The sequence below is a fragment of the Passer montanus genome, unplaced genomic scaffold (assembly GCF_014805655.1).
Source record: "Passer montanus isolate IOZ18808 unplaced genomic scaffold, ASM1480565v1 scaffold53, whole genome shotgun sequence".
NCBI lineage: Eukaryota > Metazoa > Chordata > Aves > Passeriformes > Passeridae > Passer > Passer montanus.
Genome location: NW_024370263.1, coordinates 881,629 through 902,015, shown reverse-complemented (window position 1 = coordinate 902,015; position 20,387 = coordinate 881,629). Strand labels below are relative to the sequence as shown.

The 20,387-nt window shown below is 50.2% G+C and overlaps 1 protein-coding gene across 1 annotated transcript in view; it reads left to right on the top strand.

Moving 5' to 3' along the window:
* Positions 1-4,728, top strand: part of PPIL2 (peptidylprolyl isomerase like 2) — a 67,983-nt gene extending 63,255 nt beyond the window's left edge. Inside the window, exons 17-20 of the mRNA XM_039724491.1 lie at positions 821-893; positions 1,032-1,094; positions 1,575-1,714; positions 3,359-4,728. Of these exons, the coding sequence (XP_039580425.1) occupies positions 821-893; positions 1,032-1,094; positions 1,575-1,714; positions 3,359-3,452 (370 nt within the window). The 3' untranslated portion in view covers positions 3,453-4,728. The remainder of the gene's footprint in view (positions 1-820; positions 894-1,031; positions 1,095-1,574; positions 1,715-3,358) is intronic.
* Positions 4,729-20,387: the final 15,659 nt, after the last annotated feature.

Genomic DNA, 20,387 nt, shown 5'->3' with positions numbered 1-20,387 from the left:
CTTTCTTTCTTAATCATGTCCTGTCTCCGCTATTCCATTATTTTGCTGGGATAAATGACAGGATGGCAGGATTATAATTATCTGGATTTCCCCATTTATCCTTTCTAAATATGCTTTTCTAGAACGTTCCCATTGTTCCACACATTTTTTTGAAAATAAACATGCAACAGTCCAGAAAGCCTTCAGCCTTAAACATTTTCAAGCAAGTGTTTGGATATATTGACTTGAAAAGTGAGAGGCCAGGGGCCTAAGGCCCTCCTAGGTGAAAACTGCTTTGAGAAGTGTCCTGGCCTTACCCTGTGGCTGTGACTTGATGCTCTGCTGCCTTCCCAGAGCCTTCAGGAGCTCACAGTCACGATGTTCTTCTGGAGGAATCCTGTGCTCTCAGGGTTAGTGGTGTTAGTGCAGACAGCTCTGCCACTGCTCTCCGTGCTGCTGTAGTTACCATTCTCTGCCTGATAACACTCTTAGGTCTCATATACGGTTTGAAAACAAAGAAGAAGAAAAGTCCTGTTCTTCATCTGGCTGGTTTGTGTGGCTTCTAGGTTTTGGGCTTTGCTTTGCCTCTGAGTGTTGGACTTTTCCATGTTCTGTTTAATTTTAAATTCAAATCCCATATTTGAGGAAAAAATTCTTATCTTCCACACTAAATGACATTATCTTAAGTCTTCCAAACACAGTTGCTGACTCCTCTCTCCCCAAACATGATGATTTAAAAATCTGCTAGAGTAATGGACATTAATGATATATTAAAGGTAAGGGTGTAGGAGCATTTTCAGTATGTTGTGCCAGTTGAATAATCATGTCTTTGCTCTTTTAGAGTGGTTGGTGGCTTTGAAACTCTGACTGCTATGGAGAATGTGGAAAGTGACCCCAAAACAGACCGTCCCAAGGTATGTGTGAAGCACTGGGGGCAGTGGCCTCACATGGCAGTGCTGGTCACTCTGCTGACACTTCTTGAAACCAAAATAGGGGGAGATGGCACAACTTAATTAGCAGATGGAATTGCTGTTCTTTTCTTCTGCTTCCAGGAAGAAATAAGAATTGAGACAACAACAGTTTTTGTTGATCCCTATGAAGAGGCAGATGCACAGGTGAGGTTGCTTGGTTGGTTGGGATTTTCTGTGACTGGCCAAAGCTTTTCTGGAGAGAATTTTGCAACTTAATGCCTTTTCTTTGCACATGGGCAGCTCCTGGTCCATCTGGTTGCCAGCTAAGATTAAGCAGCTGCCATTCAACATTAACTTTTTGCCAGGATCCCAGTTGCTCTTTCAGTGCAGAGTTACTCTTGTAACTGAGTCTGGCACAGCTCCCAGTCTATCAGGCTTCTGATGGTTTCCTTTCAAATGCCCCCAGTAGCTGTGGGTGGCTGCAGGTGAGAAGGAGTCTTGCTATAATGGCTGCAGAGAGCCTGTTTGTAGTGGCCCTTGAGGGCTGTCTCCTAAAGCCTGCCCTGTAATCTCAGCAGTGCTGATTGCTGGTTTAGAGTGCTTTAAAGCTTCAAAGAATTGTAGACATTTTCTCCTTATTCTGCACTATCTCTTGCAACAGATTGCACCCTTTGCTTCCCACAGGTCGCTGCTGAAAGAGAGAAGTTCCAGCAGGAAGAAGAAGCAGCCAAAATAAAAACTGAAGTGGTCCCAACAAAGAAAGAGGTTCAGACTCCTAAAACTTACCGTCAGGGGATTGGAAAATACATCAACATGGCTGCAGCGTGAGTTCCCTGTCCTTCTGATTTTTGCTGAATTTTTTAGGTGCCTCTCCTGCTGGATGCTACCCCTGCCCAGTGCCATTGTTCAGATGTTTGTTTTAGGCCAGCAAAGACACCCTCATATAGTCCTAACAGTCAAGAGTTTACTTCACTTCTGTTGTTTTTCAAGGTCACACATTAACTGAGCTTCTCCTTTAGCCCTTGAACATGACCAAGCTGGTCTTTAAAAGCATTTGCTGACTTCAGAACTGTAGATACATTTCCAGAACTCAGAAGTCTTTGAGGAACTATACTGTGTCACTTCTACACCATCCTTTATCTTCTTCCTTTTCTGAAGCTATTTCTGAAGGCCACAGTCCCACAGATGTTTCTCTTTTAGCAACTTCTGCCCAAAGTAGCTGCCCCAGGCCCCCATCAGTTTGCTGCTCTGGTTCCCAGTTCAGCCACACAAACAGCTATACCAGCACAGCTGAAATGAGAGGAAAGGGGAGCAGGCTCCCAGGCTTGCTATGGGAGCACAGGGCAGCTGAGCAGCTCCAGGGTGCCTGGCTGGTTGGACAGGCTTATCCTAAAGCACCCTCTCCCAGACACCCTTTGTACCCCTGTCAGGATTGGCAGCACTGCTTTCTTTCATAAGGACACCACAGAATCCTGGCTGAGCAGCAGCTTAGCATGTGTTTTGGAAAAATTAAAATAAACGCCTTCCACTTGATTTTTAGCAGACTTCTCTAAAAGCATTTGCAAAAATACTGTTGTCTGTCTACTACATAAAGGCCTGTATTTATGCATACACAGATCTGGGCAGCCATTTAATCAGCCTGTGTGTGCCTTTGTGACTTACAGGCATTTGCATAACTGTGAGAACAGAAATATGTTAGCTCAGGTAGGTCAGTCTAGTGTGTCAGTAAAATTTTTCCGTTGCAGAATATTGTGTGTCCATTAAAATACTATGTCCAGCTTAAAACTGCTGACACACTGCACTCTTATTTATAGAGGAAATCAGCAGTTGTGGCTCTATGGAAAAGACCAGGTAGTATAGAAAGGACCTTCAGTCATTGCAGCCTGCTCTGGCAGATTTAGAGTTTGGTGTTCTCCCTATCAGCTACTGATATCTGACAATAAAACTACAGCACATGAGCTGTGGCACAGCATTCCCTGGGGTTGCAAGCTCTGCTCAAGAAAGGCTGATAATAATAGCAGCAACTGCAACAGGCTGGGCTCAAGGAACAGGAAAGATCAGAAGAGCTCTCCCAGCTGCTTGATACCAAATTCCCCATAAATCCTTTTGCTGCCACAAGTGCAGGTGAGAAGGTGTGGGGAAAACTCATGGCTCATGTTCTCCTGACCATGTTAAAAGTACAGCTCCAGGCTCTGGCCTGGAGAACTTTCTGTGCTTTGAACACATTCCTGGGAGTGCTCAAAGCCTGATCCAAACCATTCCAATGGACTCATGCTCCCTGGTTTTGGGCATGCCAAAGGCTCCCAACCCATGCTGGCATGGAGCTTGCACTCCTGTCTAGTTGACAGGGGATGGGCTGGCTCCAGTACAGCTGGTGCTGGGAGAGGACAGGCAGAACAGGCACCCAAGCTGCCCTGGTCCCACTGGCAGTAAAGCCTCCCTCAGAGCTGTTTTCATTCTGGCTGCAGGAAGCGCAGTGTGGAGGATGATGGGCCTTCAACCAGCACAGCTGTGAAGAAAGAGAAGAAGAGCACAGGCTTCGGCGACTTCAGCTCCTGGTAGCAGCGTGGGGAGCCCAGCACTGGGGCAGCACAGCGCAAACAGGAGCCTCCCACGTGGCCCCTGAGAGCCCAAAAGACACTCTGTCCTGGGGAGGGAAGGCACCAGCCTGCCCTTCCACTGGCAGAGAAAACTGCTGCTTTGTTGAGGCTGGTTAATGTGGCTTTGTTTTCTAGAGAGCACATTCCCCCACTGCATCTTCCTCGAAGGCTGTTTTGTTGTTGTTTTGCAAAGCAGGGAGCAGGCAGCCCAGCTCCCCGGGGATCAGCTGGAGCCTTTCTCTGCTTGGCTGGCAGCAGACCAGGCAGAGCCCAGCCTTGCAGGGCACTACTGCAGTGAACAGCTACAGTGGTGAAAGAGCTCCTTTTACAGGTAATCGTTCCCAGACCAGCCAAGTGTGCCAAGTGAGGGAATGAATTAATGTGCTGGGAAGCTCCTGTGCTGCTGGAGAGCTCTGTGGAAGGGCTCCAGCCTGTCCTGCTCTTACCTTCCAGCTGCCTCCTGCTGGTTCTCAACAAGGACCAATTTTGTCTGGACTGACTGCTGTCATCTGAAGGGCCTTGCTCACTCCAAACGAGCTCTCTCTGTACCTGTTAAAGCCTCCAGCAACAGCCTGGGAAGATGCAAATCTACATGGGGAGCCCGGGGCAGCTGCACCACTTACTTCTCCCAGTGGCTGCCCTTCCCTGAGCCACTGGACAGCCAGAGGTGCCAGGATGCACCAGCTCACACCTGCCCTCAGGTGCCAGAAACTACAGCCTTGAGCAACTGAGCAGGAATAGAAACAATTCTTTTGTTTGTTTTTTTTTAACACCCATCCTGAAAGCCTGGTCCTTGCAGGGTAATGCACCCCATAGTCTGCTCCAATGTCAGGCTTCCCATCATTAGGAAAAACCACATAATGTAGCTGACAGGCATCTCAGATATTTCCATTACATAACCACAAATCATTAGGAATCTTAATAAAGGCCTTATGGGGTAAAGATATATCAGCCTGTGAAGTTTTAATCCCAAAGAATCTGTGTGTTACCATAACTTAGACATAGCAGGCTAGATCTTGAATATCACTTTTCACTTTGTCTTAGCTGTTTTCAGATAAGAGAAATGCCCTCCCTACCTCCTGTGTGGCTGAGGAGAAAATTTTGTAATCCCCTTTGGAACAATACATTTGTATCAGTGGTTTCATTCTTTAAGAAAAGACTCCATTTATAGGAAATTGCTGTAAAAACTTTTGGAAATATTTTGCATTAAATGCTTTTATTTTCTTTTGAGTGCTTGACTTAGACTGTTCAACTGTTATTTCCAAGATCACAGCATTGCAAACTTGATTGTTTTACAAGGAAATGATTCATTCCTGCTTTTTAAGATGCTCATGAGGAATTCTGGGATCTCTGCGGATATGATTACATCTTTGTTAAATTATAGGAAGTTCAAACTAATTTGAAAGAATAATAGGGGGAGTTTGTTTTGCAAACGTCTAAGTTTGAAATAACACATGTTTGATTACTGGAATAGGGGATTTGATGGTACTTTCCTAAAGCTGAGTTTTTTCTGTCTTATTGGAACCTCTTGATGGCTGGCCCTTTCATGATAGATTGTTATTGATCCCATTAACCTAACTCATACTTCAGCACACTTTTGAGTAGTCAAGTTCACAGCATTGCTAGAGCTGGGATAGGCAATTTTATTAATCCATAAGGATAAAATGCTGGTTTTGTACTAGATTAAAATGGAGATTATTATGAAAGGAAGGAGATTTTGATTACAAGGAAGGCAGCAGAGGTGTGGCAAGGGCTCCCATTGCAGCACGTTCTTGCTGCAGATTGATCCGAGGGGCAGCAGGCTGTAGAGATAACTGCCCACTTTCCTGTTCTGTTCCAGCTTTTTGGCAGAGCTCACTGCAGTCCCTGAAGGACCACTGCTGTTCACAGGGCAGAGGGACTGCTGCCCTTCCAGGCACTGCCTTTGCACTGCCCCTTTGCCCACTATTTCCCACCATAACATGGGACACAAAAGAAAGAACAATTTCCTGGCTTGTGGGAAGGGCTGAGTGTGAACCTTTCAGTTCTGCTCCAAGCAGGGGTGAAGCTTTCCAGCCGTGGTTCACCTCTGGGCCTGGATCCAGCTCTCTGGGCTGCTGGTACTCCGTGCAGGCTGGGGGACACTGGCTCTGCCCATGCCCAGGGTGCTGCAGTGGCCCAAGGGTTTGGCCAGTGCCCAGTGTTGAGTCAGCAGCCAGACACTGATGAGAGCTCTGTGGGGCCAGCACTGTTCCACCACAGCCAGACCCTGCAGTGAAGATTTCTCCTGCAGAGCCCTATCTCTGCTCCCTCCCACACCCCTAATCTTGGGTATTCAGGTAAATTTCTTTTTCATTTCAACTTCACTTCCAGTCATTGGAATCCACAGGGCCAGTGTGACACAAGCTGTTCTCTGAAGGATGGCAGGGGCACAGAGAGCAAGGCAGTGGGCTGTATCCCTCATTTTTCCAAAACCTGGCTCTTCGCAGGGTGACTTGTGGTTTCCACTACCTGAGCCAGGAAAGGGGAGGAAGGAGACTGTACTGAAACCTTTTTTTTCCCTTTCATCACTTGGTTCTCCAGCAAAAATGGTGTGCTAAGGGAATACCCAGCCAGCTCCTGCTATGGCCAGAGGGATCAGCAAGAATTGTGCAGCCTTACTAATAGGAACTCACTCCTGGGAACCACTGTGCTGTTTGTAAGCACATTTCTACATTCTTTGACACTTTTCCAGTAAATGTGCTTAGAGAGAAAAAGTAGGATTTTAACCAGGGGCTGAAGAAGCTTTTGTCTGGCCTTGACTAGAACAACACCAGCCCTCTCGTACTTTGCACTGCTCCATACCTGAGTTGCACTGCTGAAAGGCACTGGGTGACCAGTGAATTCATTGTTTCCTGAGATCTGGCACCCTAGCAGAGATCAAAACACCCTTGAGAAGGCCGTGGTGTGTGGTGGGGCTGGCAGCTGGGGCCGATTGTTTTCATGCACAAAGAGGGGCTCATGGGGGACTCAGCTCTTCACCTCTGCTTTTTCTGGCATGAATTCAGCCTGGCCCCTCAAGGAGCAAAGTATTGTCTGTGTGGGAAACAGCACAGATTGAACAGTTTTTCAAGCCAAGTAGCTGCAACTCTGTTACCATATTTACCAAGAGAAAAAGCCAAAAGTATTATTGTTTGGTTTAATTTTGCCTGTTCCCTGCTGATTTTGATGGCTGCAGCCCAGGAGTTCAGACTACCAGTCTGCTGCTTCAGCATCACATGGTTGATCATGGTGGTTCCCATCTCATGTGGGGCCACAAACTGAGAAGTCAAACTGTGTTTGAAGGTCTCCAAGGAAATCCTGCTTTCCCTCCACTCCTTTTGAGACACGGCTGAGCCCAGCACGGGGGCTGTGAGTCCCCTCAGTGGTGGAGTCACAGGCATGGCCATGGCCGCCCTGCAGGTGGAGAGAACCCCTGGGTTACAAGTATCAAATACTTCTGGGATCCCCCTGCCACCGATGGCCAGCAACGTTTGGAAGGAACAGGATGTCAGAAAGCTGGCACAGGAAGCATCTTTTATAAGCAAGAGGAGAGGGTTTGCCAAAACACCCCCCCAAGTTTCCACACTGTTTGCTTTGGAGCGGGCAAACAAACCCCCTCAGCCGCCACAGGAAGAGGCGGCAGCGCCGGGCCCGGCCGGGCTGCAGCACGGCGGCGCGGCCGGGCAGCTCTCACTTCCTCTCTTTCTTTGCAAGTGTATTTGTTATCACAGCCTTGTGGAGGATGTAACCAGCCTGTGCTGGGACTGTGGGGAAGGGGCCAGAGCCGGAGCCCGGGAGGGACATTCCCACAGAAGGGGCACGCAGCTGTTCGGGACAGAGCTGGTGGTGGCGGGCCGATGGCGGCAGAGCTGAGGCCACGGGAGCCCCTGCGGTGAAGCCGTGTGGGGCTGGTGGCCTGACGCCATTTTCTTCAGTGCCTGGAGCTGCTCGGGACAGAGCTGGTGGTGGCGGGAGGATGGGGGAGAGCTCAGGCCCACGGGGCCCCCGGCGGTGAAGCCGTGTGGGGCTGGTGGCCTGAGGCCATTTTGCTTCAGTGCCTGAAGCCCTCAGCCCGGGGCACGGCCCTGGGGGCTGCTGCGGAGTGGGGCCGCACACGGAGCCTCGGCAGGGCCGGCACTGACTCAGCCTCCGGGGAGCTCAGGCGCTGCAGCCCGGTGACTTCATTCTCTGGAAATAGCAACCGAGGAGGAACCGTTTCTGTCACTACAGTACCCGTACAAACACTTAGCCAGTAATGGCTCCTTGGCTAAAATGTCTGTTCCAGAAAAGGCACCTGATTCCCTGTGAGAGCTTCAAGGGAAAATGACTCCTGCAGTTCCCCTGGTTGCAAAGTAAAGCAAAGCCATGGCAGCAGCTGGCTGTCTCAGGTAACAGGGGCCCTCTTACCGCCGGTGAGTTGAGTCTTCCTGAGGTTTCTGCTGGGGCAGCACAGAGCAACCCCTGATCATCCAAACTACGGCCCTGCCACAATCCCAGGGATGTTGGAGTTCCCATGGAGGCACCCTGGGGGTGTCCGGTTGGGTTTTTCCAGGGGAACAGTGCAGGGACAGGACTTGTGGCACTGGGGCCACTGTGAAGGCTGGTGTGGGCACAAGGCTGGTGTCCCACAGGCAGCAGTCCCTATCTCATCAGCCATGGCAGCCCTTTGCTGGCCACTGCAGGACAGGCTGGCAGGAGCTGCTGCTGCCAGCACAATTCCTCAGCTGTGGTGAGAAAAACTCTCCCCAGCCCCACATCCCCAAGCTGGGGCAAGCCCATGGCACAGGGCCAGCCCTTGCCCACTCCAGCATTGTTGTGGACCTTTCAGGGGTTAAAGCATCTCTCCAGGCAGGTTTGGAGAAGGGCTGTGGGACTTCACTGCTTTGTGAGGGGCAGAGAAGGCACAGAGGGCTCCACAAGAGGCTGGGATTGATTGATCTGACCAAGGGAGGAAGAAGCAGAGTGGGGATCAGGGCAGCTTCCTAGGCCCCTCTGCCATTCTTGACGTCACAAAGAGGCCAAATTTTCCCTTTTATACAGAAAAAATAGCTCATCAGCAATCACAGCAGGCTGGGTTTGACAACTCATAACTTAATGGCTTTTAAAAAATAGCCACAGCCTGTTATAAACACTGGTCAAGGTCTCCTCTGCCCTTCCCCCTGGAAAGCCTTCCCAGCTCTCACTTTTCTGATATTAGATGCTTTCCCTAATCTTTGGCCTTCATTTATTAATGGCTAATTATATCTATTTGCTTTAGCGCCAACATTGTCCTTTAGCTTGAATAGTTTTTTTGCCTCCCTAATGTTTGCTTCCCAGCACTATTTATAGGCAGCAATTGTATCCCCCTGCAGCCACTGTTGTGTTTGGCTGCATGGGCTCTGGCCTCCTCAGACAGCCCTCCTGCCTCCCTCCATGTCCCATTCACAAGTGAGGGGTCAGACAGGCCCCCAGCCAGTGCCTGGCTCTGGGAGAAATCACTTTGGTGTCAGCACTGGCCACGATGCTTTTGGGAAGGAGCCTGGGGGCAGAGCCATGTGTCCCTAGGGAGTCCTGAGGGGTTATTTTTTTAGGCAGCCCCATGGGGTTATTTTTTTAGGCCAAGGCAGGAATTACTCCAGGCTCCTGGTTGCCTTCCCTGTCCCTCCTTCCGTTTCTGTGGGAGAGAGGAGCGCCCGGCAGCACGGCCCACCAAGGCAGCACGAGAAAGCTTGTGATTCCTTGCTGCACTTTCATCCCGGGATGAAAGGGATGATAGAAAACATTTGTTTTTGTGATAAAAGCAATTGACCCGGGAGGAATCCGCCTCCCCAGGGTGGCCTGCAGCAAATCGCAGAGATAAGGCACAGCAGGCAGCAAGCACCAAGTGCTTCCAAGCCTCGGAGCAGCTGCAGAGCAAATCCCTCCCTGCGTGGAAGGAAACCCTCACTGGGCTCCCACAGCTGCTCCCAAGCCCAGACAGCATGGCCAGGGATGGTTTTAGTGGATTTTGTTGGGAGTGGGAAGGTCTGCAGAGAAGGACACTGTTTTGTTTGTTTTTCTTAATGAATGGCCACATTTTTTTATTGGAGACATCTTCACCACAGATCTCAGCCGAGCTTTTAATAGATGGGTTCCTCGCCAGCGGCCATTGCAAATTGATTGCAGCAGAAATGGCAAGTGAAGACAAATATAGTGCAGGCTGCCTGCAGGGAGAGTGCGCGGAGGAAACTTCGGATGCTATTTTTGGTGTTTTGTCTCACTGCTTACAGTGTTTCTAATCTTTGGTTTTCCTTAAAAAAACTGGTTGGGGTCAGGAATTTTTTTTGTTGTTTTAAATTTTGAGATGTTAAAAAAAGTTGTGTTCTCTGGAGAAAATGTTGGGTGCCATGTCGATGCCCAGCTCTCTGGAGCTGCTGTGTGCCATGGCCCAGGTTGGTCTGGCAGGAGGGTGAACTGCTGCTGCTGCTGCTGCCTCCATCCCCTCCACTGGGACCAGACCCAGGCCTGTCTCACTCCCAGGCAGTGTGCGGGGGCTGACATGGAGCCAATCCCTGATTTCACCCCAATCCATGGGAACTTTGTCAGGGGAAGGAAAGTACAGCACTCTGGCTCATACAGAAATTAAATTCTCCCATGCTGCTGAGCCATGGCTGCACCACAGGGGCTGGCAGCAGCAGCCCCAGCAGTGATCTGCACTGCTCAGGACCAGTGCACTGAGTTGCCCTTGGTCCCAGCCAGCTCCAGGAGCTGCAGTAACTCCTGGGACACAAGGAGACCCAGGAGGGTGCTGCAGGTGAAGCGCTTGACCTGGAGGGTGTCAGCTCAGGCCTGCAAAATCATAAATCCAGGTGTGACCAAGAGTGTGTGCGCTGGAGTCCAGCTGCAGGGACACCGGGAGGAGGGCGCTGGGAGTCACTCAGGTTACTTGGCAGAGCAGGAAAACACTCCAAGTTTTTGCTGGGCTTGGGGAGCCACAGCTGGGTGACACTGGAGTGCTGTTAGAGGCTGATACTCTAACCTTCTCAGGCCCAGAGAATGGTCAGGATGTGGTGGCAGGTTGAGGCACAGTGCCAGGACAAAAAGCAGAGGTGTCTCACTGACACATTATGTCCATGGGTGTGAGAGATAAGGCTGTGGCTAATTAGAAGTAAAGGAGCAGAAATGCTCATAAAAGTGACAAACAAGGATGGGGAAGATCTGGGTTTAACTACAGAACAGTGAAATAAAAGCAGCTCAGAGCAGGGCTGGCTGTGATGCACTGCCAGTGTCCATCTGGCAGTCTGGGGTGTTTGCAGCAACAGCTCAAGGGAGACCATCAGCATCTGGCAGCATTTTAGACCATGGGATAGAGTTTATCTGCTGCATAGGAGGCTTTCTGGTATGAGAAGCCCCAGATGTTCTTCTGCCATCTTTTTAAACATCCCTATTTGTGCAGACCCTGTTTTGCCGTGATTTGATCAAGCTGCAGTCTGTCATTCACTAAAATATCTCTCAATTTCTCATGCTTGCCTTTAAATAATGTAAAAGGCCCCTCTCCACCAGCATGCTGGACAATGCTGGCATTGGAAGAAAGACAGCAAAAATGGGAAAAACAAGTTGTTTATCAGTGGCTCAGTCAGCCCTTTATTAGCAGAGGACACCTGTGGCTCTGTCACACCTGGCCAGGCTGATGTTGTACGTCCATCACAGCCCAAGGCTTGTACCTGGCTGCTCAGCATTGTTCACCATGAGCCAGGGTGGGCTGTGGCTGCTGACTACCCCTGGGAAGAAAAGAAAAAAAATAGGAAAAAATAATGTTATAATGTTTTTAAGGCAGTCACTATCATCCACCTCTGATAACTCTACCAGCCATCCAGCCTGCAGTGCAGGACCAGGACCCCAGTGCCCCACAGTGCTGATTGAGCTGCCCCAGTGGGCACCTCTGGAAGAAGAGGCTGAGTGCCAAAGTAGGCACATACCCTGTGCCTGGGGTTTCCCAGCTGGGAAGGTTTTCAGCTGGCCTTGCTGGGGCTGGAATGTGCAGATGTACCAGGGAGAAGCACAGCAGTGCTTGGGAGCAGTCCAAGGTAAATGGATTTGGTGCCACACATGTCTGCCTGGTTCCACCACTGGCACAGCACTAGCACGGGAACTGCACCACTGCAGGGTGAGGCTGCTGACCAGACAAACTCCCTTTTTGGGGCTGCAGAGGTCTCAGGGGCAGCACACGCCAGCTCAGCCCCCCCAGGAGGTTATTTCACAAGAGAAGGCAGCCTGTGGAGGAGGTTTTTGTGGCTGGGGATCAAAGTCCCTGGCAGCCGCCCAGATTCCCAGTATTTAGCTGTTGCACAGCCCGGTCTGCAGCCGGGTTTGTGTGCCAGGCCGCGGCAGGAGGCGGCAGGGAGGGGGAGGGCTTGGCTATCCCAGAGGTGGCATGCAGGGGTCAGCCCTCTTGCCTCTTCCCAGGAAACAGGGAAATAGGGGTCAAGCCCCATGGCCACCCGTGGGAAGGGCGGGTGGGAGGTAGGGATCTTGGGAAAGGGGCTGACGGTGAACAGGAGTCCCAATCTTTAACAGTCACAGGGAAGCAGCTTTTCTTTGTCCAGCAATGGAGGCATTGTGTCCGGGTCCTGCAGCATCCCAGCTAGTGGGAGCAAGCTGGACCTTCCCTGTCCTATTTGCCAATACCAGCCTCACCCCAGGCAATAATCCTGCTTTTTCCATCCTGCTTCATATCTGTCAGTCGTGGGCTGTCTCCTGGTCCCCAGTGCTCACGAGGTCTCAGCTGAATAAGCACATTTTTCACTTTCTTTGTGGCTGCAGACCTTGTGGAACTCTGGGAGGAGGCAGGCAGGGACACAAGGAAGACGTCAATTGACTTTTACAGCTTTGATTAGTTAAGAGCATATATTTACATAGTGAATAACCTGGAGGGTCACATTTTAGGACACTGATGTATTTCCCCCTCCCAGGCAAACAGCGTGCTTATCCCCGCCGGCTCTGTGGGGTGGGACTCAGAGCTCGGTTCCCTTGCCAGCCCCACTCCCAGTGCAGACAAGGAAAGCAGTAACACCACCCACCCCACCTTGCCAGGGCTAATGTTCCTGGTTTCTCTTTTGCCCGTCACAGGGAGGCTTTTCCCAGGTCCGGTCTTGCAGGGGTGTAGTCGGTGCTCCCTGCCTTGTCTCAGTTGGTTTTCCATTTCATCCGGCCATGTTTCCATAACCAGCTATTTGGGGGGGTGGGGGGTGAGGGGAGGGGTGTCAGCTGTCACCTCACAGTGACTGTAAGTGGCAGCAAAGGGCTGGGTGTCACCTGCCATTCCCATCACAAGCCAGGGCTGAGAGAGCACGGATTGCCCTCACTATCGTGCCCACGTCGCTGCCAGACACTGTCAGCAGACACTGGGCTGGCAAGAAACCAGGCTGGACTTGCCACAAAAAAGGGTAGAGAGCTGTCAGGTTTGGGGCCAGGAGCTGTTCCTGCTGTATTATTATTGGCAGGCCCTGTTATAAGGAAAAACAACAAAATTAAGAATAGATGTAAAGAGCTACGTGGTTTTTCTTTGTTCAGCTGAGCTGTCAAGAATAAATCACTGGGTATTTTTGCAAACGCTTGGCGAGGCTGGGGAAATCTGCTGGGAGCCGGACAGCTCAGGTCAGGGCTGTCCTGCCAAGAGATGATTACAGCCCGTCCTGGGGACAGAGGAGCGGGGAATGGGGCCAAGAGGTGTCTCAAGTCCAGGAGTAAGATTACAGGCTGCGGGGTCAGCAAAACCCTCCCATGCTCTGGGCGGCACCTGAACCCTTTCCAGAAAGGAAACCACCCGGAGCACTGCGGCGCCTGGCAAAGGGGCTTTGGTGGGGGGCAGGGGGCCTTCAGCAGCCCTGCCATGAGGTGGCAGATGCTCAGGGGTGAGTTGATCGGTCAATACGTGGCATTTCTGCCCAGCATTAAGATTAAGTGTCTTGATTTGTGCCATCACACATGTCTTGGGGATGGCAGGGTGCTCCCCAGACCCACACCGAGCTGTGTCCCACTGCTCTGGGGTTGGATGCTTAGGAGTGGAACCCCCTGCTCCCGACCCCCTTCCTGGAGTTGCACAGAGGCAAGGTGAACATCCTGGCAGATTGTGACCTCCCTGTCAAAGCACAGATTACATTTGTAATGTGCCTGTCTTAAAAAAATAACTTGCTAGAGTAGGTTAAATATCCAGCTCAGCACACTGCCTGTTGTCTGTTGGAGCAATTAATCTATAACAAAACAAGCTGCACATTTCTAGAGCTTGGCCTGTTAGGTTTTTTTAGCATCCATGTGTTTTTTCCAAGGGAGGGGGCTTGCACACACCCCATTTGCAAAGCACAGCTGCTCTGTCAAGGAATTGGTGCCAGCCTGAGCTTCGTTCAGCCCAGGGCCCAGCTCTGCCACCTCTGCACCCCTGCCACACTTTCACCTTCCCTTAAAATCAATCCCACAGAGCAACAAGGCCACAGGGAGCAACAGCAGAGCCAAACCAGAGCCACTCAGAGCTCATACCAAAGGGACACAGTTGGAGGTGGTCGCAGAGTGCTGAGGAATGGGGAGCAGGGGGACAATCCTCAGCTCTCCGTCTGTGCCCATCCAGTAAGTCCAGCATCCAGTGCTGACCACAGGGAGACTGCCCTGGATGAATGGCAACAATCTTCACTTCTCTGTCCAGTGTCCGTGGGGATACTGTATTTGTATTTGTGTATTTGTGTAGCTCAGCTTCTTGTAAATGTGGGGAAAAGAGAGGAAAATGGGGAAAAAAGTGGGGAGGAGAGGTAACTACCGGTTACTGATGTTGCTGCTGGTGGCCAGGGCAGATCTCACTGACCCGTGATGTGAGGGCTGGAGATCCTCGCACAGCCTGGCTGCTGCCCTCACCTCTTGGACACAATTCAAGTGTGGGCCCTGCTGCCTGGCTTGCAGGAGATGAGCTTGGTTTTCAGAGCTGACGTGCAGAAACCAGAGAAGTTTCCATGAAGCCCTTCACACTGACAGTGTTGGGTGAAGCCCTGGCTCTTGTTACAACTCCTGGGGTTTTGCAGTGGCAGAACCATGGTGTGTTAATGCTCACAAACAGACACCAGAACAACAGCTTGTGTGGGCAGGGGGATAGGATGTTCCATCTTGAACCAGCTCAGCTCCCTCCTAGGCACCAGCACCAGTCCTGCCCTCAGGAAGGAATTATGTCCCAGCCAGCATAGTCAGGCCATGGTATTGCTGGACATGAGCAGCTCACAAAGCCAGTAACTTCTCCTGGCTGTCAGGTTTTGTCTGATTGTGGCACAGCAGAAAGGAAGAGCCAAGGAGAAGAGAGGAAAGGGGAAAAAAAGGAAAAAAGAGAAAAAGAAAATAGAGAGAAGAGGAGGAAAAAAAGGACAAATAGAAAAACCAAAAGATGCAAAGGAAAGCAATGTCAACGGGCAGCACTGCTGCATGATCAGGAAAAGGCTGGAAAAAGTCTTGGGGGGCTCCCATCCCCTGAGAAGGACAGCTGGGCATGCTGCCCATGTCCCATTGCTGCAGCTGCATCTCCCATTATGCTCATTGCACCAAAATAAGTTTTCCTTTCAATACCAGGAGCCTGAGCATTGAGCAGGCCCAGCGCAGTGCTCAGCAGTGCATGTCCCTGCACTGGGGCTGGCTTCCAGCAGGAGCTCCCAACTCCATCGCCTGCTGCTCTGGGTAATGCCTGGCAGCCAGGGAGCTGTGCCCAGGCACTGCTGGTCACAGGCAAAGCAACCCCTGGGCTCTGTCAGCTGGACACAGCTCCAACACCTCACCTGTGTGTGCAGGCTGTGTCCCACCTCGTCATTCTTTTACATCCGTAGTGCAAATGGGAAAAGCAAAGATTGCAAACACTCCCCCCACCCTCTGGCATAGCTGCAAATGTTTCATCATGCAAAAGTCTGTGTGATGGTCACTGCTGTACTGATTTGACTGGCCCCGGGGGCTGGGTGTCTGCTCGCCAGGCCAGCTGCTGGATTTCTGGGAAACCAAGGGGTGAGGCAGGTATCTTTAATGCAGGTTTGTGGCCTGATGTGACCAGACACAGAGCAGCAGACCAGGACCAGCTTGGCCACCACCCTGTGCTGTGCTGGGCAGGAGCAAAAGCCCTTGAGCAGGAGAACCTGCTGCTGCCAAGATGAGACGTGAGTGAGACATCCACACCCAGAGTCCCGAGTGGCAAAATGAGTCACTGCCCTGTGCTGACAGCATCGAGCACCAGGACACGCTGGCTCCACGCCCCCGTGGGTCTGCTCAGTACAGGATGGGCGGCTGAGCAAGGTGGGGACTCTTCTCTTGGCCACACTGCTCAGGATTTCAGCCAGCAAGACCCATGCTGTGGGGTGAATTATGATGCCAGCCCCATGTCTGCCCTGCTCACTTAGCCTTTGGATAACAAAGTGCTTTCTGGAGCACAGAAAGCACTGCCCACCACCCTGAGCTCCCCACTCCCTGTCTGTCCCCTGGCACCCTCTTCCAGCTTGGCAAGGACACTGAGCTGCATGGCACAGCCCTACAGACCAGGAACCACCAAGGCAAATCCCCAGGTGGGCCTCAGCCTCAGCATCCCCTCCATGAGCTGTCAAGACACTACTGAGCATCAGGACATGCCCCCACCGACCCCACAGCGTCCTCCAGCCAAGCCCCGTGGGAGCTGGGTCTCTCCAGCCAGGGCCTCAGTGTCTAAATATCACCGTGGGCCGCAGGGAACCTCTAGAGCTCCGGTGGCAGGAGGAGATTTAGCAGCCCATTGCCTCGGTAACACCCCCTGCTCGAGCTCGGCGTGCCCGAGGATGCTGCAGCACTTTGTGAGCAATGGGTTTGCATTTGTACAGTGCCTTTTGCCAGAGGGATCTCTGTTAATGCTGCAAATGTCACATACTTGTGTGGAGGCTACACACATCAGTCACATCCCCCACCTCCGCAACACATCAGGTCCTCTGAGATAGAATCACCCGGGGAATGGTGGAGAAGAGGCAGATGCAACTACCCCAGCTGGGGTTTAGTCAATACCTGGGCAAAACCTCAGCTCTTGTGAAGCTGCCCAGAAAGTTTTGACTGTCACACATCTTCAGGACATTCCTTCATGGTCTGGAACTAATCAGACAGGACAAGGTATTGCATTTGTCTCCAGAACAGCAGAGATTACTCTTAAATCTTCAGGAGTTACCAAATTTGAGTTGACGTTGGGATGTATTTCTATGCAGATGAGCCTTTGGTAAGTCGAGCACTCACAGGTAAGGTGCAGCCAGGTCTTGGCATTAACCACTATCACAGATCTGTCTCACAAAATACATGGGCAGCTATTCCTGTCAGACAAACGTGACAATCAGTCCCCTGACCCAGTAAATGCTGTGACCAAGAGGGGTTTCTAATAAAGGCCTGGGGATCACAGCCTGTACAGTACGGACAGCTTTGCTGGATTAGAAACCTGATTAATGGCCTCAGGGGAGATTAGAAATTGCTATTTTGAGAGGGGGTTTTCATAGCAGGCTCTGTGTAATCACCAGCGCCAGCAGGACAGCCTTATCCTGGTGGTTTTCTGGGGGAGCTGACACTTCTGGGAGCCCCGGGAGGCCAGGCCAGGGAGAAGCATTTGTCTCTGCTAATAGCTGTGTTTATGTTTGCTGCAGAGCTCATCGCTGGCTGACCACAGCAATTACATGGGGGAGGCATATTTACATGTTTTAACTCTGAAACACTGAGCAAACAAGGCAAGATAATCATTAACTTTGGGAACTGTTAACCTTCAGCGTGAGTTTTGGCCAGTAAAGGAGAGATCTGCCAGAGCAAGGTCTCTATTTTAGTAAACATTGAAAGAATGATGTGAGAAAGCTTTTGGGTTTGTATATTATGAGTAGGTAATTAAAGGGCATTAATTTGTCTCCAGCCTCGATGCTGTGAGAAACTTTTCGTTACAGAAGAGGGGGATAAAGGCCTGAAAAAAGCACTGATTGGCTTCATCAGCTTGGGAGCAGGAAGAGCAGGGACAGTAGAGCACAGCATTGCAGGGAGGCTATGGGTCTGCAGTTCATACATGCTCTTTTGCTGTTGATTATCATGCCAAAGAAATTGTATTTAGACCCAAAACTTGCTACAGGAGCTTAATCAGTAAAGCAGCAATAGTTTAGGAGCAAAGAGCAGCGCCTTGTCCTCTGCCCTTGAGGTTCAGGGGCTGGCCATGCTGGCTCCCAGCTCAGGGCAGCACACGCAGCAGGCAGGGTGGGAGCACAGTGGCTCCCTCGGGTTGGTTCGGCACTAGATCAAACATGAAATATCTGTCTCAATAACAAATCGTTATTGCTGCCCCTTGGGTAACACATTCTGTGGGGGAAAGAAGAGGAAAAACAAAAAAGCAAAATTCTGCAGACTTTGGACTGTTATGAGTATCATAAAAATGTGGGGAATTGAGGAAGGAGGAAGATAAAAGAGGAAGAAAGGAAAGGAAGATAATTTAAGTGGACAAGCAGAAGCAGATTTTCAGTCTTATCAGTTATAGTTCATAAGAAAGTGGAGCATGCCAGCCAGTCAATAGTGCTTGTTTGACCACCAGTGGGAAACAGATGATGAATTCATCTCTAAGGAGATTATGGCCAGAAACAGGCTCTGGCCCCAAGGAGCAGCTGCTGGGAGCCGTGGGTTGCCAGCCCAGCCTGGCCTCGGGCAGTGCACAGGAGGCTCCGCTCGCTGCCCAGCACAGGCTGTTCGGGCAGGGGCACATCCCTCTCTGCAGGGCCACAAAAAGCAGTGTCATTTGCCATTTAACACAAGGCATGGAGAGGGATGGTTTTGGGAGAGGCCTGAAGTGTCACAAAATGTCACGTTTTCCCACGGATTTGCACTTGTGCTTGTTCTGCAGGGCAGGCTGTCAGAGCCGTACGGATCCAGCTCTTTCCTGGGCAGAGCCACCCTCACTGCACTCAGCAGCTGGTCCTCACCTCCTGTCCCAGTGCCCCACATACCTTTCACACACGGGCTTTATGGCACTCAGCACGTGCCCCTCTTAAGTGGTTGCACAGTGTTCAGCAGTTCCAGTTTAACCGAATAAAGGTTTGCTGTGATAACATCAGCAGGTTTTCCCTGTGCATGGCAGAGAATCTATTAATATTTGTTTAGGAAATATATTTGTTTAGGAAAGCCCCCCCCAGTCCTCAAAAGCACGCGCTTTACAGCTTCAACCCAGCCCCCAGATGTAGCAATTTCCCCAGGGCCCAATTGCAAAACAAGCTGTTCTGGCCCTTGGCAGCCCTGCTCTCTGTCACAAGATTCTGGACTTCTAGTGGGCTTTTAAAGAAAGTTTTGGAAAAAGTTTGTTTGCACAGGCAGTGCAAGAGCTCCTGCAGTTGGGGTTTGGTTTTTTTCCTTTTAGTGTTACACCTCTGTGGGAGTGGTTTTATATGATCCCATACTGAAACATTTTGAATAATCTTTTCTGCAGAATAAAGCTTATGATTTCACCTTTAAATGGACAAATACCCCACAATTCAAAGTTATTATTATAATATTATATATTATTCACAGTTATTAGTGCCACTCAACTAACACCTAAAAAAATCCCAAAACTTTTACCGTAATCAGGCAGTTTAATCCACTGGAGTTTTAACTCTACAATATTTGGAACATAAGAAATAACATTTCAGACACTCAATACAGCATTGCTGCTCTGTCATCAGCTCTGGGTCCCAAACTGAGAGGTGCTGTTCATGTTGTAAAACTACTTTCACTTCTGTCAGGTGTAAAAGAAAGGTGTAAAAGATGATCATAGCTAATCACGTCAAAAAATGTACTGAGAATTAAATAACATTCACAACCCTTCCTACAGGTACAGGTGAGCCATGATATTCCATGCCAGAATGGACTTTGCATACATGTACATGTTTTAATGTCAGAATGCAAACTCCATTTTGAATAAAGGGCTAGTTTGGCCCTGCCAAAAACTAGAAATCACTGGAGTCTATTTGGGCAAGAAAGAAAGTTAATGCTTACTATTCAAACACAGAAATCAGACCATGAAAAATCTACTAATTAATTTATTAAACACTGAAAAACCTGTATTGTTGCTTTCTAGAATGATCTTCACTAAGTAACATCTTCAGGCAATCAGGTTAGCATAGACTAAACTGCTACCAGGATCACAGAGCACCTCAGCTCAAATCTTATTCAGCAATACTACAGAAGTGAATGAGCCAAACCCTGAGAACAGCTCAGCCTCTGCTAGAGGAGAAACAGTTAATGCTCATCAGTGCCATGGCTCAGCAGAGCTGCTTCACAGCCAGGAACTACTTTGTCCAGCCTCAGTTAATCCACAGCTGCTGTGCCTGCTGGAGGTGAGTGCCAGCAGCAGCACAGGTGCTCCCTCCCTGCTCGGACCCATCTGGGGCAGAGCCAAGGGCAGGGAGCAGAGGAAGAGACAAAAGTGGAAAGACTCTCACATGGGCAGTGACCCAGTTGGAGTCCTGTGCAGAGGATAAGCTCAGCTCTAGCTGTGGCTGTTTTCCAGTTCAGGCTACCTGGACTCTGGCAGTACAGACCTGCTGTCCCCAGTCAGAGCTGCAGCACTTGGGGCATGGGGGAGAACCCCAAACTGCACTGCCCAGTTACTGAAATTTTACAGGGACAAAAAGGCATCTCATAGAAGATTCTCAAGCTTTAGATGAGGCATCTGCCCATCCTTGTCTATCTGGAAGTCAGATATCCTGGTGTTTTCCAGCTGGTAAGACAGAACACTGGAGTTCACATTGCCAAAATTGTTCTGGTAACCCAGCTGCTGACAGTTGGTGTTTTTGTAGTCCCTCTGATACACTAAAATGTAATGGGATGTTACTATGAACATCTCAAATCCCAAAGGTACTTCTTATTTGGATCTTTATTACTTCAATTACATCCTCTCAAAACATAGGTTTTGTAC